We start from the raw sequence: 17,660 nt of genomic DNA on the forward strand, positions 1-17,660 counted from the left end.
CTCCGCCCCGGGGTACCTCTGGCCGGTCCGGCTGGCTCGGGTCGCTGCCGCCGCAGCGGAACCCGGCTCCGGACCCGGATCGCAGCGTCCAGCGCGCGGCCCGCGAGACGCCTCCGGTTACCCTGGGGCCGTCGTCCCGCGTCCCATCGGAGCGCGCGGGGACAGCGCTATGAACTGAGGTGCCCGGCGACGGGTCGTCGGATATCATTGACAGAACCTTCCTTTCAAGGTGCTTTATGCCTGCCCTCTGCACGTGCGGAGGACACGGTGACCAACGCAAAAAACTGAGCCGTGCCTCCAGACCCGCGCGCCCCTCTGTTGGGCATCTGTCGTGTTTCTGTTCCCCGAAAGTGGTGACCGAAAAGTAAATAAACGGGTGAGAGGTGGTAAAAACCTGGCAGGATTTCCGCTCGTCCTGTCGCGAACTACATATCCCAGGGAACCCGGGGCGCCGGGACGCGCGTCCACCCCGCCATCCACTAGGAGAAGCCTTTACTGAGCCTGGCGCGACGCACGGGCCAATCCCTTCGCCCTACACCTTGGCTGTAACCTGAGACGGATTCGCTCCCAAAGGATGCACGGTTGGCAGCAGCAGCTCAAGCTCATCATTGTCCCAAGAAAGAGGAGCAGCGCGGTTCTTGGCCGGGTCGGCAGAACGCCTGGCGACCCTCACCTGCGCGCGCCGCGGCACCGGCTGTGATTGTCCCGGGGCCGCGGAGACTCGCGCGCCCGTCCTGCACGCCGGGCGGCACCCTTTGCAGTCGCGTTAGCTGCCGCGATCCTCCGGCGCGCCCCTGCCGAAGAAACCTCGGCTGCTTCTGTGCGCCTCTTACGCTTCATTTATCCGTGGATCATTTCCAGAGTCCGTCTTGTAAATGTTTAGCATTTTGCTGCTTTATTGCTTCTTCCTGGGGACAGTTCCAGCACTCGCCGAGACCGGCAGAGAAAGGCAGCTGAGCCCGGAGAAGAGCGAAATATGGGGACCCGGGCTAAAAGCACACGTCGTCCTTCCCGCCCGTTATTTCTATATTCAGGCGGTGGATACATCAGGGAGTAAGTAAGTCGAGAAATGGCTTCTTACCTATTTCGGATGGCGGTTAAATCTGTTTCTCCCTTCAAGTTTTTTCTTTCCAATAACTCGTTTCTCTACAGCAGTTTAAATTCCAGGATATTGGGGTACCAGTTTTTCTCTGTAGGTGTAGAAATAGTTCCGAATTATAATATATGCAGTATAATGGATTGTGTATAACATATAAGATAATCTCCTAGCAATTTTGATTGGGATTCCCACATTATCAGGACAAGACAAAGTCCCTCCACTTTTCTAGAAATAACTATTTCTAACTACTTTTCGCTTATATAAGCTGTTACAAGGAATGTAAACCTAGTTGTTAGAGACTTGATGGGCTTCATCTTTCCCTGGTGTGGCCCTCAATTTTCAAGGAGACGTCTGCAGGTAAGCATGTTTTCAAAGTGAAAAAGACAAATGAAGTACTATTTGAAACTTTAAAGTTTGGAAGGAAATTATCAAAGAATGAATCTCCTATGTGATTGGAGCAAATATTTCATTCCAATGAATTTAATACTTAACATCATACTTAAAACTTGGTTTCATGTTTCATATACTTCTGAAATGATTGTCTGTTATTGGTGGATGCTGACCGTGTGTATTTTGTACAGAAAAAAAAATTGTAATTAATAGTTGTCAAATCAATGAAAAGGCAGGTTGTAAATTTTGTCATTTGGCAAAAGATTATACACTCCCTGCTACTTTGCTTTGCCCCATGGTTGAGCATGATTTTTTATCTTTTTTTTTAAGACAGGATTTCACTTCTGAGGCCAGTCTAGAGTGCAGTGGTGCAATCACAGCTCACTGTACCCTTGACCTCCCAGGCTCAAGCTATCCTCCCACTTCAGCCTCTTGAGTAGCTGGGACTAAAGGCATATGCCACCTCACCTAGTTATTTATTTATTTATTTATTACTATTATTATTATTATTATTATTTTTTGTAGAGACAGGCTCTTGTTGCCTAGGCTGATCTTGAACTCCTGGCCTCAAGCAATCTTCCCACCTTGGCCTCCCAAAGTGCTGGGATAGTAGGCATGGGCCACAGTGCCAGCCCTGAGCGTGATTTATAATACTGATATTGTAAGGAATTGTTGGCAGAAATTTTTCAAAATAAGATCTTTATTTTTGGGAGCACCATTTGATGGCAAATATCCAGATGTGATGGCATGAAATAAATAGGTTGGTAAGAATATTTTTCTATATGGAATGCATGAGTATGTTCTATGCTTACATAGATTAGTAGTCTTAACATATTCCATTGTGATTGTTTAATGAAACTGTTTCATGTTATCTTGGCCATTGTCATCCTCTTTTTTTTTTTTTAATCTCTGATCCAACATATTCATTCTGGTACTAAAAGCATAAGAGAAAAGAAGCAATCATATGTTAGAGGAAGAATGTGGAGGAGAATTACCAAGTTTCCAGACTGAAGATAACCTTTGTTTGTTTGTTCCTTAAAATAATCTGTATATCTTCCCCATTACTCTTTTCATCACAGATTCACATCTTCTCCAGGCGAAAAAGTCTTTCAGGTGAAAGTCTCAGCCCCAGAGGAGCAATTCACTAGAGTTGGAGTCCAGGTTTTAGACCGAAAGGATGGATCTTTCATAGTAAGATACAGAATGTATGCAAGCTACAAAAATCTGAAGGTGGAAGTTACATTCCAAGGTCAACATGTGGCCAAATCCCCATATATGTTAAAAGGTAATTTGGAACTAATTTTATAACCTTGACCTCCCAGGCTCAAGCTATCCTCTCACCGTTCAAATCCCAGCAGTATTTGAAAAAAATAATGTTATTCCATCAACAAAAATAACTTAGTATTTTGTGTGTGTGTGTGTGTGTGTGTGTGTGTGTGTGTGTGTGTGTGTAACTGAAAGAAAAAAAATAAAGGCTTTCTACTTGAAAGCTAAGTTATGAGTCCTGGTAAAAAGACATTCAAGATTTGAAGGGAAATTCAAATTTGCCAAAGAGCAAGGAACATATTAATAGAGAATTTACTCCGCGAGGACATACATTAATCAAGCTGTGTGCATGGTCATATATGATACCTTCTTAATTGGAAATATATGGAATTGAATAATTACTTTTGTTTCTTTTTGTTGCTATTGTTGTTCTTGAGACAGGATCTCACTCTGTTGCCCAGGCTAGAGTGCAGTGGTGCAGGATCAGCTTACTGCAGCTCAACCTCCTGGGTTCAAGGAATCCTCCCACCTCAGCCACATGAGTAGCTGAGACTATAGGTGCTCACCACCATGCCCCACTAATTTTTGTATTTTTTGTAGAGACAGGGTTTTGCTGCGTAACTCAAGCTGGTCTTGAACCCCTGAGCTCAAACGATCTGCCCTCGGCCTCCCAAAGTACTGGGATTATGGGCATGAGCCACTGTACCCAGCTACGTTTGCTTCTTACCAATTCTTAAAAAATAAATAAATAAATAAGGAAGAAAAAGAATAGCAATTCCTTGTTTATTTTCACTGTTATTGATGATTTACTTATTGAGAAAAGTACCTTAGACGCTTTAAGAACCTATTTGTATAATTGACCATCAGAATGTTAAAGCATATCACTTTTGTCTTTCATTAAAATAAGTATACTCCTCTGATAACCTTTTACCAGTATTTGGTTATTCTTCAGTCTATAAAACATAAAGAATAATGAACTGTAATATATACTGTAGATATAAACCAAGTATCTATTGGCTCTCTTTTTTTTTTTTTTGAAACAGTGTCTTGGTCTGTTGCCTAAGCTGAAGTGCAGTGGCACAATCTCGGCTCACTGCAACCTTCACCTCCTAGGTTCAAGCTATTCTCATGCCTCAGCCTCCCGAGTAGCTGAGACTTCAGGCATGTACCACCACACCTGGCTATACTTTTTTTTTTTTTGAGTTAGAATAGCTCTATCACCCGGGCTGGAGGGCAGTGGCACAATCTCAGCTCACTATAGCCTCCGCCTCCTGGGTTCCAGCAATTCTCCTGCCTCAGCCTCCTGGGTAGCTGGGATTACAGACGCATGCTACCACACCTGGCTAATTTTTGTATTTTTAGTAGAGATGAGGTTTCAGCATGTTGGCCAGGCTGGTCTCAAATTCCCGACCTCGGGTGATCCACCCACCTCGGCCTCCCAAAGTGTTGTGATTACAGGCATGAGCCACCACACCTAGCACTTTTTTTTTGTATTTTTAGTAGAGATGGGATTTCAACATGTTGGCCAGGCTGGTCTCAAACTCCTGACCTCAAGTGATCCGCCCAGGGTGCTGGTATTACAGACTTGAGCCACTTCGGCATGGCTATCTGCTTTCTTTTGAACTCATGCAAAGTCGACCTTATTATGAAAATATCACAAGACTTTACTGTGAAGAATTGTCAGAACAGAAGGCTGACTTACTTCCAGTGCCCCCAGTGTAGTAAAAATGTGTTACTATTTTTTTTTTTTTTTTTTTTGAGACTGTCTCACTGTCTTACCCAGCGTGGAGTGGTGCAAATGTGGCTCACTATACCTTCAACCTCCTGGGCTCAAGTGATCTTCAACCTCCCAAGTAGCTGGAACCACAGCTGCCTGCCACTGCTCCCATCTAATTTTTTATTTTTTGTAGAGACAGGGTCTCCCTATGTTGCCCAAGCTGGTCCCAAACTCCTGGGCTCAGGCTTTCCTCCCACCTCGGCTTCGCAAAGTGCTGGGATTACAAGTGTGAGCCAACCTGGCTGGCCTGTGTTTCTTTTAAAATGTGTTTTCAATGAAAATGCTCTTATGTAACTAGGCAAAACTCATGAAGCCACGTTATGGATATTTGTTACAAGTTTCAAATGCTGAGTAAAATTATCTCTGTTGTACTTTGTTGTTCTTTTGTAAATAGGGCCAGTTTACCATGAGAATTGTGACTGTCCTTTGCAAGATAGTACAGCCTGGCTACGGGGGATGAACTGCCCGGAAACCATTTCTCAGATTCAGAGAGATCTGGCACATTTCCCCATAGTGGATCCAGAAAAGATTGCAGTAGAAATCCCAAAAAGATTTGGACAGAGGCAGAGCCTCTGTCACTACACCTTAAAGGATAACAAGGTACAACATACAGTTCAGGTTTCCTTGATTGTTTTAGTGTTTTGGGGGTTTTTTTTTTTTTTTTTTTTTTTGCTTGTTTCGAACATTTGGCTATAATCAGCTAACTCCTTCTATAAACATCATTCTAATGAGCCTTGTGACAAGCTTTTCCTCAGTGAAATCTGCCAGTGTTTTTAGACTAACATAATACATGGTAAATTCTCTTTTAGGTTTATATCAAGACTCACGGTGAACATGTAGGTTTTAGAATTTTCATGGATGCCATACTACTTTCTTTGACTAGAAAGGTCAGTATATATTTTCTCTTGGCTGTAATAGATCATTTAATCCCAGATTTATTGTATTTGGATAATTTTTCCAAATACAAATTATAACACTTTTGGGGTGTTCTCTTCTGGAGCCTTATGATAATGTTATTCTGAAGCTTTATGTTATGTCGGGTACCTGTGTTAGTTTCCTAGGGCTGCCATAACAAAGTGCTACAAACTGGAAGGCTTAAAATAGCAGAAATGTATTCTCTCACAGGTGTGGAGGCCAAATGTCCAAACTCAAAGTGTCAGCCAGGTGGCATGGCCCGCACCTATAATCCTAGCACTTTGGAAGGCCAAGGCAGGTAGATCACTTGAGCCCAGGAGTTCAAGACCAGGCTGGGTATCATGGTGAAACCCCTTCTCTACAAAAAATACAAAAATTAGCCTGCTGCAGTTTCAGCTATTTGGGGAGCTGAGGCAGGAGGATGGCTTGAACCCAGGAGGTCGAGGCTGCATGAGCGAAGATCGATTGCACCACTGTACTCCTACCTGGGTGACAGTGAGACCCTGTCTCAAAAAAAAAAAAAAAAAACGAAGGAAAGTGTCAGGAGGCCCAGCTCCCTCTGAGATGATCCTTTCCTTTCCTGCTCCTTCTTAGCTGCTGGCGGTGGCTCTCCATCTTTGGTGTTCCCTGGTTTGCAGCTGCATCCCCCATCTGTGCTTCTGTTATCACGTGGGCTTCTCCCGTCACGTCTCTGGGTCTCTTCTTCTTATAAGGACACAGCATAGTGAATTAATGGCCCAGCCTACTCCAGTATAACCTCACCCTAACTAATGACACAGGCAACTACCCTATTTCCAAATAAGGTCATTCTGAAACACTAGGATTTAAGACTTCAGCATATCTTTTGCAGGGACACAATATTTGATAGAGGAAAGAAAAATGCCTTATCATAACATTATTTTGGTACTAAACTAACTTTGAGTCCAAAGAGCACTTGCCTTCTACTGAATCCATTCCTTGGGATAATGGGCTTTTGTCGGGCTCTGGTGGGATACTTTGAAAGTGATGTTAAAATGGCAGATGTGAAAGACTGTACCAACATTTTTACCAAATGTATATTTATTTATCGTCTAGTATAATATTTATTGATAATTTGTATGCATTTCTTGATTAAAGTACTCATGGAAAATCATAGTACCTTTTCGAGATTTCAAAGCACTTACAGTCTGTCAATTCTGAATGTAGGTAGTTATACAGCATCAGTATTATCTCCTTTAGACTAAGACATGAGAGTACTGACCCACTTCTCTTGCTCCTCTGTGTCAGTCAGTGGGAGAATGAGAGTGTTCTTCAGGACTTTAGTTCCTCAAAATGCATCTCAGACTGATCATTGCTGTTCTGGCCTTAAAAATATGTATCTCTTGTTTCATAAATACTCTAAACATAAAAATATATATCATAAAAATATATATCCTTAAAAATATATCTCTCTTGTTTCATAAATACTCTAAACGTTTTCAGTGAGTAGATAAAACAGGTCCTCTTTACAAATTCATGCCAGTTACGAGTAGAGGAAGGAAGCATAGCTTGAAACTTACTGTGTTGGCCTTGGTGTTAGGGTACCTGAGTTCAAATCCTGGTCCCACCACCTACCTTGTGTATGTTTTTGTAAAATGGAAGCATCTGGCTCACTCACAAGAAACTAGGGTTAGAGTCCCAGGTGCTAATTTTTAAATTATTTTCCAATAATTCCCTTTCTTTCTTTGATCATCTTAGAGTCTCTTGGCAGTATGAGAACAGAGATTACTTTTGCCATTTCGTATCTTTTGTAGGGAGCATGGAATGCTTATATATGTGACCATATTCTGAAAATTTACCCACTATTTAAACCAAGATAATCATCATTACCTGAAAAATGTTACATTGGCCTATCATTAATGCAACTTCAAATTTAAATTGATAAATACAATGTATTATCTAATGCAGGAAATGCAAATAAGCTCTTCGTTCTGTTTTTTCTAGGTGAAGATGCCAGATGTGGAGTTCTTTGTTAATCTGGGAGACTGGCCTTTGGAGAAAAAGAAATCCGGTTCAAACATCCATCCAATCTTTTCCTGGTGTGGCTCCACAGATTCCAAGGATATCGTGATGCCCACCTACGACTTGACTGACTCTGTTCTAGAAACCATGGGCCGGTGAGGGATGAGTCAGGGTTGGCCCAGAGCCTTGGTTTTCTCTCTTTGGTGAGTTCTTTTCCAACAACCTTCGTGATAGGATGATTTGGGAGGAAAATCTGTTGCACTTTGTCTTCTAGGGTAAGTCTGGATATGATGTCTGTGCAAGCTAACACGGGTCCGCCCTGGGAAAGCAAAAACTCCACAGCTCTCTGGAGAGGGCGAGACAGCCGCAAAGAGAGACTTGAGCTGGTTAAACTCAGTAGAAAACACCCAGAACTCATAGATGCTGCTTTCACCAACTTTTTCTTCTTTAAACACAATGAAAGCCTATATGGTCCCATTGTGAAGCACATTTCATTTTTTGATTTCTTCAAGGTATGACTTAATCAGTGGCTAATCTTTTCTGTTTTGTAATGTATTTGTACATAGTGCTTTGGGAAGGGAAATTGAGGCCAGCAAATTACAAGAGGTGGGAAAAGTTAGCATAAAACAGTGAATATTGTGACATGGCGGTGCTGGGGACTAGTTTGGCAACCAGGCTCTGTCCTCACTGCCCAGTCTTGACATTAAATGTGTATCAAAGCAGTTTGGAGCCTGGATAGAGCTATAATTTTTTTTTCCAGCTAACCCTTGAGATAAGTACATGTCACCTCCAAAGTTGTTTTTATTAATACGTACATGGAGGTCATTTTACAAATACTTTTCCCCAGAGCCATGTGATCACAACAGAGTAGGTAAGATATAAACTACTTGTTTCTTTTTAGGCCTGGTGGAGAATGACTTGAAACCCATCCAGTGTTCTGCCTGGGAATTAGGGTTTGCTTTATATGTGTAGAATGTGGATTGCACATGTTTCCCAGGGAGTAATCCTTTTTCTAGCAACTCCCTTTTTAAGGCAGTAGGCAGCACCCTGTTCTTTAGACCATAGAGTTGTTTCTGAAGTCCCACATGGTAGAGAGAGGAGGTGGGAAAAAGGTCGTCATCTGTCCTCTGTATGTGGAAAGGCAAGTGATTAGTGAGTTCTGCCTGCCCTGTGGATGACCAGGTTTTCTTTTGATGGGTTGTGTTGAGGCAGGTTGAACTAAAGAATGTTATAAGTTGAATTGTCAGTATTTTTCTATATGCATATCTCAACGATTTTTGAAAGAAATGATTGTAACCAAAATGAAAGGATACTAGCCATCCTTCCCTGGTGTAGGGTGTTGTTTTATGTCTTGGCTTTATTCATAACTGTTGAATTTTCTGCAACTAAAGATAATAGATTACCAAAGTTCTATGAATATTTTTATTCATAGGTGTTCTTGCTACAAACCTTGCTAATTTCTTTAAGACGTATGTGTGGCCATCTGGTGTTTAAAAAAATGTGGTTAGCCAGGCTAGTGGCTCATGCCTGTAATCCCAGCTCACGCCTGTAATCCCAGCACTTTGGGAAGTTGAGGCAGGTGGGTCACCTGAGGTCAGGAGTTCGAGACCAGCCTGGCCAACATGGTGAAACCCTGTCTCTACTAAAAATACAAAAATTAGCCAGGCATGTGGTGCATGCCTGTAATCCCAGCTACTTGGGAGGCTGAGGACAAGAATCACTTGAACCTGGGAGGCGGAAGTTGCAGTGAGCTGAGATTGCAACGCTGCACTCCAGCCTGAGCAACAGAGTGAGACTCTCTCAACACAAACGAACAAACAAATAAATAAATAAAACAGTTAACATGGCTTAGAATATGCCATCATTAGGGGCGCATTTGCAATCAATAAAGTAGTAAAAGAATTACAAAATATCACAAATAAATCCATTCTTCCTTATGGTGCAGCCTTAGGACAACATTATGATCTTATCGGCTGCTTCAACACTAGATTTGTATCCTCCTTTGTAAAGTTTAGTAGCAAATCAAAATGAGCGTTTAGCTTTAGATCAACCTGTTGTATAACACTTACTAAAAGGCAAAGGCAGAGCACAGAAGCTGGCCAAATTGTGTCCGAGAATTGCAGGGGTTTATGTGTGGAATGAGAAGGGGAATCGAGTGGAGAATAGGAAATTTAATGGAGGTTCTTAGACTTTACCATTGTTTTGCAGCATAAGTATCAAATAAATATCGATGGTACTGTAGCAGCTTATCGCCTGCCATATTTACTAGTTGGTGACAGTGTTGTGCTGAAGCAGGACTCCATCTACTATGAACATTTTTACAATGAGCTGCAGCCCTGGAAACACTACATTCCAGTTAAGAGCAACCTGAGCGATCTGCTAGAAAAACTTAAATGGGCAAAAGATCACGATGAAGAGGTAAGGTTAGTCTCCTTGAAGGCTTACTTCCACTTGTTTCCCACTATCATAGGTCCCTTTGAAATATATTACCCCTATAGAGCATCCAGGATGCTCACATCATAGACTCTGGCCTGTAGATGGCAAGCTGCCTGCCAGTGGATGGCACAGCAATTCCCCTGGGCTGAACACAGCAGACACTGCATCTTACATTAACTGTCCACTCTGCACATGAAACAATAAGCTAGGCCAGGCATTGTGGCTACACCTGTAATCCCAGCACTTCGGGAGGCCGAGGAGGGCAGATCACCTGAGGTCAGTTCGAGACCAGCACGGACAACATGGTGAAACCCCATCTCTACTGAAAATACAAATATTAGCTGGGCTTGGTGGCAGGCGCCTATAATCCCAGCTTCTCAGGAGACTGAGGCAGGAGAATTGCCTGAACCTGGGAAATGGGGGTTATAATGAGCCAAGACCGCACCGTTGCACTCCAGCCTGGGCAACAAGAGCGAAACTCCTTCCCAAAACAACACCACCACAAAGCTGAACTGTGGCATTGACTACACTTTCTCTTTCAGTAGGGTTGCTCTGAGCCACAACTATTGCCTCCACCAGCAATGCAAAAATTATAAGATGGCCAGTGTGGCAGGAGCCACCAACTGGCTACAGGTTCAAATGAAGGACTGATCCAGAAGTAGAGGCAGACATAAATGTATAAATAAGTACAGAGGGATGGATTGCAATGAACTTTAAGCTAATTGCTGAAAATTGTGAAGGCAGAGTGCTAACCTTCAATCTTGCTTTTACAAAATCATTGTTACTTTGCTTGGTGTAACCTTGTCTCTCTAAGAAAGGCTTAATTCTAGAAGGTCCAATATGATTTCTCAAACTTTTGAGTCTTAGAAACGTCCCTCTGATTTAAACAAATATACGGTGTTAAACATTCTGTTTTACCATGAGACTACCTGCAAAGATACTGTTTCCCGCAATTGTCCCAATGTGTATGTACTCTGAAGAGCTGTCTGCAGATGCCTGCATGGGAAAAATAGATTCTATAAAAGAATATTGTTGTTCTTTCTGTAGGCCAAAAAGATAGCAAAAGCAGGACAAGAATTTGCAAGAAATAATCTCATGGGCAATGACATATTCTGTTATTATTTCAAACTTTTCCAGGTCAGTATTTTCTAAGAAAATCATCATATAACTTATAATTAGACATGTTAAGAACAAATAATATTTTACTTAACAATTTCTAAACATATGTTACTATAAGGAGATATATATATATATATATATATACTTCTGTGGGTGAAAATCAGGGACAAATATTAAGTAATCATTTTTAAAAAGTTGAAAACCAAAGATTAATGGAAAATGTTACAATATTAAGTGAAAAGTATTAATATTAGAACTATGTGATGTTTGTCTAAGAAATTGGCCTCTGATATTGCAAAGTTATGGTTCATGGATGTGCATTTTCTCTTTGTGTTACATTGCTTGATGCTGCCTTACCGTTTCTTTGTCTAAACAGTGCTAGGTGTCTTTGGGCCTCCACATGAGCCATGACTTCCCTTGGAAATTATTTCCATGGACCCAAGCATTTAGAGATTGTAGTCAAGCATATCTGACAATTTAAAAGACTCTTTTAAAAATGTGGTAATGACCAGGCGCGGTGGCTCATGCCTGTAATCCCAGCACTTTGGGAGGCCAAGGCGGGCAGATCACTTTAGGTCAGGATTCCAAGAGGCCAACATGGTGAAACCCTGTCTCCTCTAAAAATGCAAAGATTAGCCAGGTGTGGTGGTGCATGCCTATAATCCCAGCTACTCAGGATGCTGAAGCAGGAGAATCACTTGAACCCCGGAGGTGGAGGTTGCAGTGAGCCGAGATCGTACCACTGCACTCCAGCCTGGATGACAAGAGGGAGACTCTGTCTAAAATAAATTATTTTTAAATATAGTAGTAAACAAGTTCTTGGCCAATAATAGTACTAGATCTAGAGTAAGATTTTTTTATCTCACAGTTACTGCTACTGAACCCCGTATCTGAGACTCTGCTATACATCAAAATTGGTATATTTCTGGTCTGCACTGGCTCCTCCCCATTTTGTAAACTTCCCTTGATGGAGGGATGCAGAGGATAAGCCATGTAAAATGAATTAACTGGGGAGATTTATCATGTGAATTTCTAAGGATCCATGGGGCGGTGTTCATTCATTCAGCTTGTATTTAGCATAGGTACTTAGCACAGTGCCTTACTCAGAGTAAGCACATGTTAATTGAAGATGATGATGGTGGCTTGTGCAAACCATGATAAGGAAAGCAGAATAGTCTCTGTCTCCGCATTCTCAGTCTAGGGAAGATTGTGTGCAAAATTGTCTTTACCGTAAGGCAGAAGATGGTTTAAAAAAAAGTCATGGAAATTTAGGATAGAATAATGAGATATATTAGGAATAAGCAGCCAATATTCAAAGGACAGCCTCCTCTCAGATGCTCTACTGTTGGTGTTTAGGAGAGGTATATATGATGGACTATGCAGATCACAGTGTGACATACATAAGCTAAATAAATCATAATCTTCATAAATTCTAGCCTCTCTCATTGGGTGGATATACTTAAAGTGTTATATAAGGAATGCTTTTATATTGTTGCTTAAACAGGAATATGCCAGTTTACAAGTGAGTGAACCCCAAATCCGAGAGGGCATGAAAAGGGTAGAATCACAGACCGAGGATGACCTCTTCCCTTGCACTTGCCACAGGAAAAAGGTAACCATAAATGAGCTTATGGCCAGTGGCAGAGTAAGAACTAATATTGATCCAAACTTGCATTCATTCCTATAGTCACTCAATCAGGCTACAAATATTTGACTTCCTCTCGAGGCCTTCAAGCAATTCAGTCCACCAGAAAGACAGGTATAGAAGATAGCAGTGCTCAAGAAAGGATGCTACAATGCAGTTAATTGAGAAGATATGGTAGTTCCCTTGCAAAGTGGAGAAAAACCTTTAATACTGTGAGAATCCAGCTCACACCCTCTTTGAATGGATGCTTACAGTTTGGAAAATATTTTCATGCGTATTATCTGATGCCCTCATTTCCTCATGAGATAACTTTGGCAAAGTTCATCACCCCGGTTTAGAGAAGGAAAAAGATGTAACTGTGATTATTGATGTTTTCCAATTCCTCATTGGAAAATGAGCTCTGTTGATACCACTACATAAGGATCTCATTGATAAAAATGAAAGTCAGATTCACATCTGGACTTTTAAGGTAAACAGGACCTTAGAGGTCATCCAGCGAATGCCTTTGTTTTATGGTTAATAAAACTGAGCCCAAGAAAGAATTATGCTCAGAATCATCTAGCTGATTTATAGCAAAGCAAAAACCGATCTCATCATCAGATTGTGATTGTGTGTGCTTGTATATAGAGACATAGTGTAGCAGGAGTCTGTTGCTTTGATTATGAATTTTGTTTGTTTGAAGGAATGTAAATTGCATAAACTAGAGTGTACGTGTGTGACATATGCTGGCTCGACATTATTTTAAGCAACATAATTAGGTTTCTGAATGGACAAATTCAAAATTGTGATATTACAACCAAAGACAAGAAGGCAGACTTGGCAATTATTATGTCTACCTCTCAAGAGGGTATAAAAGTATTCAAGGCCCCAGTGATGTGACAGAACCAGAGCAGCTTATATGAGCTCACCCATTGATAAATTTTCAGGAATTTTGCATACTGATTAAATTTTTGCTTGGAATCAGCCTGATAGGAGTATTTACACCATGACAGCACATGCTACAAATCATAATTTTGGTCGTTTTATTTTTGTCTTTGTTTTTTGGAGAACTGATTTCCGAATAACCAACTGGCCCCCAGAGGTGGTTCATCACCACTGTTAACTCTATCAGTACTCCAAGGCCGTAAAAATCTGTTAAAACCAATGACAAAGCAAGAATTACCAAATCGAAAGGTACCCCCTCACCAGTCCGTGATTCGGTATCAGAACACTTCTCACTTTGGCTCCAAGTGAAACTGGGCAGCTTCCTTGCTCCACTCCTGCTCAGTTATTTGTCTTCATCTAGGTGATTGAGAGGAGGTAACAGTCAGTATCTTCCACTGATTCGCAGAAGTTAGGGGCCAGAATGGGAGCCTCGTTATTTCATCCTAACCTTTCACTGCTACTGTTCATAACACGAGGCCTTTACAGTAGTACAGCCCATGGATGTTTCGGTTCCTTATCAGTAGGCTATGAAACACAATCTGATTCTACCCTAAGCTGACTCTGGACCTCTGGAAATAGTCCCAACCCCTAAAAGCCTCTACCAACAGTTTGGCTTCCTCTCATTTTTATAGGAAAAGAATTAACAAATTAATGGAAATCTTCACTCATGTAAGACTTCTTGATAGCTCTAAATATTTTGCTTCTTAATTGCAGACCAAAGATGAACTCTGACATGCAAAATAACTTCTATTAAAATAATGGTGCTCTGAAGACTCTTCTTAACCAAAAAGAAGAATTTTTTTAAAGTATTAATTCCACGGACAATCTAAAATCTGCTGTGTGATTGTTTGCAGTATGGAGATACATTTCTACTTATGATGCAGTATTCTCATGACTTTACTTTAAAGTACATTTTTAGAATTTTATAATAAAACCACCTTTATTTTAAAGTCCTGTGTTGTGCTCATTATCAGCTGTGTTTGGAACAGGGAGCAATAAAAACAGGGAATCTGAATCCTTGACTCACAGCAGCCCAGACTACCTGTGCAGACCGGTTTTAAATGACATAGCAATAAACCCTTTCTCCGTTTAAGCCCATATTATTGTGAGTATTCAGCCAAACTTACTTCTAGCTAATACATCATAAGAGACCTGTCATTATATGGCCTTCACCTGCATCTTTAGTCAAATCTCTCAGCACTTTCTAATGTCAACCCTGTCCTTTGGAAAAACCAGTCCCATTCCTGTTCTCTCAATGCCTGTGTCCTTACCTTTCCCTTGTCTGGAATGTCTTAACCCTCTCTTCTTCATTCAGCTTAGACATCCTTCAGTACATATTTTACCCTTACGAGATTTTAAATGCCATGACTTCAGAGACCAAGCCTTTCTTCTGGGTAGTCCTAAGGTCTAATAGAGTGCCATTAACTAAAAAGACTGAATAAATATTGAATGAATGATACGGTTTTGATGTCTGTCCCTTCCAAATTTCATGTTGAAATGTTACTCCAAATGGTGGAGGTGGGACCTGGGTGGGAGGTGTTCATATCATAGGGGTGAATCCCTCATGAATGACCGGGCACCATCCTTTCAGTAACAAGTAAGTTCTCACTGTGAGTTCACATGATCTGGTGGTTTTAAAAGGTGTGACACCTCCCCCTCTCTCTGTCTTGCTCCCTGTCTTGCCACATGACACTTTGGCTCCCCTTTGCCTTGTGCGATGATTGAAAGCTTCCTGAGGCCCTCACCAGAAGCAGATGCTGGCACCACACTTCCTATGCAGCCTGCAGAATCATGAACCAAAATAAATCTCTTTTATTTATAATTTACCCAGCCTCAGGTATTTCTTTATAGCAACACAGAAACAGCCTTAACACAAGGGGTAAATGAATGAATGAAAATCACTTTCAAATGCAGTTAAAAGAATTAAGAAAGAACTAGAAATCTTAACACTGAACCATATATCATATTCTACAAATTCCTTTACCTAATATTCTCTTCCATTCATCTTCCAGTCAATCTTTTCTAAATTATTTTGAATCTTGAAATATATATACAGAAAAATATAAAGCATATATCTGCAATTTAATTATAAGAAAACATTCATGTAATCACTGACAAAGATTCTTTGCTTGACCACCTGTGTTAGTCCATTCTCATGCTGCTAATAAAGACATACCCGAGACTGGGTAATTTATAAAGGAAAGAGGTTTAATTGACTCAGTTCCACAGAGTTGAGGAGACCTCAGGAAACTAACAATCATGGCAGAAGAGGAAACAAGTCCTTCTTCACTTGGCAACAGGAAGGAAAAGTGCCAAGCAAAGGGGTAAAAGCCTCTTATAAAATGATCAGATCTCATGAAAACTCACTCACTATCACAAGAACAGCATGAGGGTAACTGTACCCATAATTCAATTACCTCCCACAACAGGTGGGGTTATAGGAACTATAATTCAACATGAGATTTGGGTGGGGACACAGCCAAATCATATCATTCAACCCCTGGCCCCTCCCAAATCTTATATCTCACATTTCAAAACACAATCATGTCTTCCCAACAGTTCCCCAAGTCTTATTTCAGCATTAACCCAAAGTCCAAGTTCACAGTTTCATCTGAGACAAGGCAAGTCCCTTCTGCCTATGAGCCTGTAAAATCAAAAGCAAGTTAGTTACTTCCTAGATACAATGGAGATACAGGCATTGGGTAAATACACTCGTTCCAAACAGGAGAAATTGGCTGAAACAAAGGGACTATGGGCCTCATGCAAGTCCAAAATCCAACAAGGCAAGTAATTAAATCCTAAAACTCCAAAATAATCTCCTTTGACTCCATATCTCACATCCAGGTCACCCCGATGCAAAAGGTGGGCTCCCATAACCTTGGGCAGCTCTACCCCTGTGGCTTTGCAGGGCACAACCCCCCACCCCAGCTGCTTTCACAGCTGGCATTGAGTGTCTGTGGCTTTTCCAGGTACAAGTTGTAAGCTGACAGTGGATCTCTGATTCTGGATCTAGAGGACGGTGGCCCTCTTCAGCTCCACTCGGCAGTGCCCAAGTGGGGACTCTGCGTGGGGACTCCAATCCCACACTTCCCTTCCACACTGCCCTAGCAGTGAGGGCAGTGCCGCTGCGGCAAACCTGCTTGGACATCCAGGTGTTTCCATATATCTTCTGAAATCTAGGCAGAGTTTCCCAAACTTCAATTATTGACTCCTGTGCACCCCAGGCTCAACACCATGTGGAAGCTGCCAAGCCTTGGAGCTTGCACCCTCTGAAGCCATGGCCCAAGCTGTACCTTGGCCCCTTTTAGCCACAGCTAGAGTGGCTGGGACACAGGGCTCCAAGTTCCTAGGCTGCACACAGCAGAGGCGCCCTAGGCCTGCCCCACAAAAACCATTTTTCCCTCCTAGGCCTCTGGACGTGCGATGGAAAGGGCTGCCTTGAAGGTCTCTGACATGCCCTAGAGTCATTCCCCCATGGTCTTAATAACTCACATTTGGCTCCCTATTACTTACGCGAATTTCTGTGGCAAGCTTGGATTTCTCCCCAGAAAATGGGTTTTTCTTTTTCTATTACAGGGTCACACTGAAAATTTTCTAAATTTTTATGCTCCGCTTCCTCTTGAACATTTTGCCATGTAGAAATTTCTTTTGCAAGATACCTTAAATCATCTCTCTTAGGTTTAAAGTTCCACAGATCTCTAAGGCAAGGGCAAAATACTGCCGGCCTCTTTGCTAAAGCGTATCAAGAATCACCTTTATTCCAGTTCCCAACAAGTTCCTTCTCTTCATCTGAGAACATCTGAGCCTGGACTTCATTGTCCATATCACTATAGACGTTTTGGTCAAAGTCATTCCACTAGTCTCTAGGAAGTTCAGACTTTCCTACATCTTCCTATCTTCTGAGCCCTCCAAGTCTCTAGGAAGTTTCAAACTTTTCCACATTTTCCTATCTTCTTCTGAGCCCTCCAATCTGTTCCAGTCTCTGCCCATTACCCAATTCCAAAGTCACTTCCACATTTTGGGTATTTTTACAGCAGCACCTCACTCTCTTTGGTACCAATTTAATGTATTAGTCCATTCTCACACTGCTGATAAAGACATGCCCACTA

At 41.7% G+C, this 17,660-nt stretch overlaps 2 protein-coding genes across 3 annotated transcripts in view; one reads left to right on the top strand and one right to left on the bottom strand.

Annotated features, from left to right (window-relative positions):
- Positions 1-410, bottom strand: part of BIVM (basic, immunoglobulin-like variable motif containing) — a 36,897-nt gene extending 36,487 nt beyond the window's left edge. Inside the window, exon 1 of one of the 2 annotated variants that reach the window (XM_074387458.1) lies at positions 395-410. The gene's annotated coding sequence lies outside the window, so the exon portion shown is untranslated. Of the gene's footprint in view, positions 1-16; positions 375-394 lie in introns of those variants that run through there. The other variant, XM_074387459.1, reaches the window with a different exon arrangement.
- A 118-nt stretch (positions 411-528) lies between these two features.
- POGLUT2 (protein O-glucosyltransferase 2) lies at positions 529-14,501 on the top strand. Its single transcript, XM_003928234.3, has 10 exons — positions 529-1,057; positions 2,569-2,774; positions 4,927-5,132; positions 5,342-5,419; positions 7,410-7,582; positions 7,702-7,939; positions 9,636-9,845; positions 10,911-11,000; positions 12,487-12,594; positions 14,266-14,501. Exons 1-10 carry the CDS (start codon positions 876-878, stop codon positions 14,281-14,283), a joined length of 1,509 nt encoding a protein of 502 aa, XP_003928283.1. The 5' UTR covers positions 529-875; the 3' UTR covers positions 14,284-14,501.
- Positions 14,502-17,660: the final 3,159 nt, after the last annotated feature.

The sequence above is a fragment of the Saimiri boliviensis genome, chromosome 16, assembly GCF_048565385.1.
Source record: "Saimiri boliviensis isolate mSaiBol1 chromosome 16, mSaiBol1.pri, whole genome shotgun sequence".
In the NCBI taxonomy this organism is placed as follows: Eukaryota; Metazoa; Chordata; class Mammalia; order Primates; family Cebidae; genus Saimiri; species Saimiri boliviensis.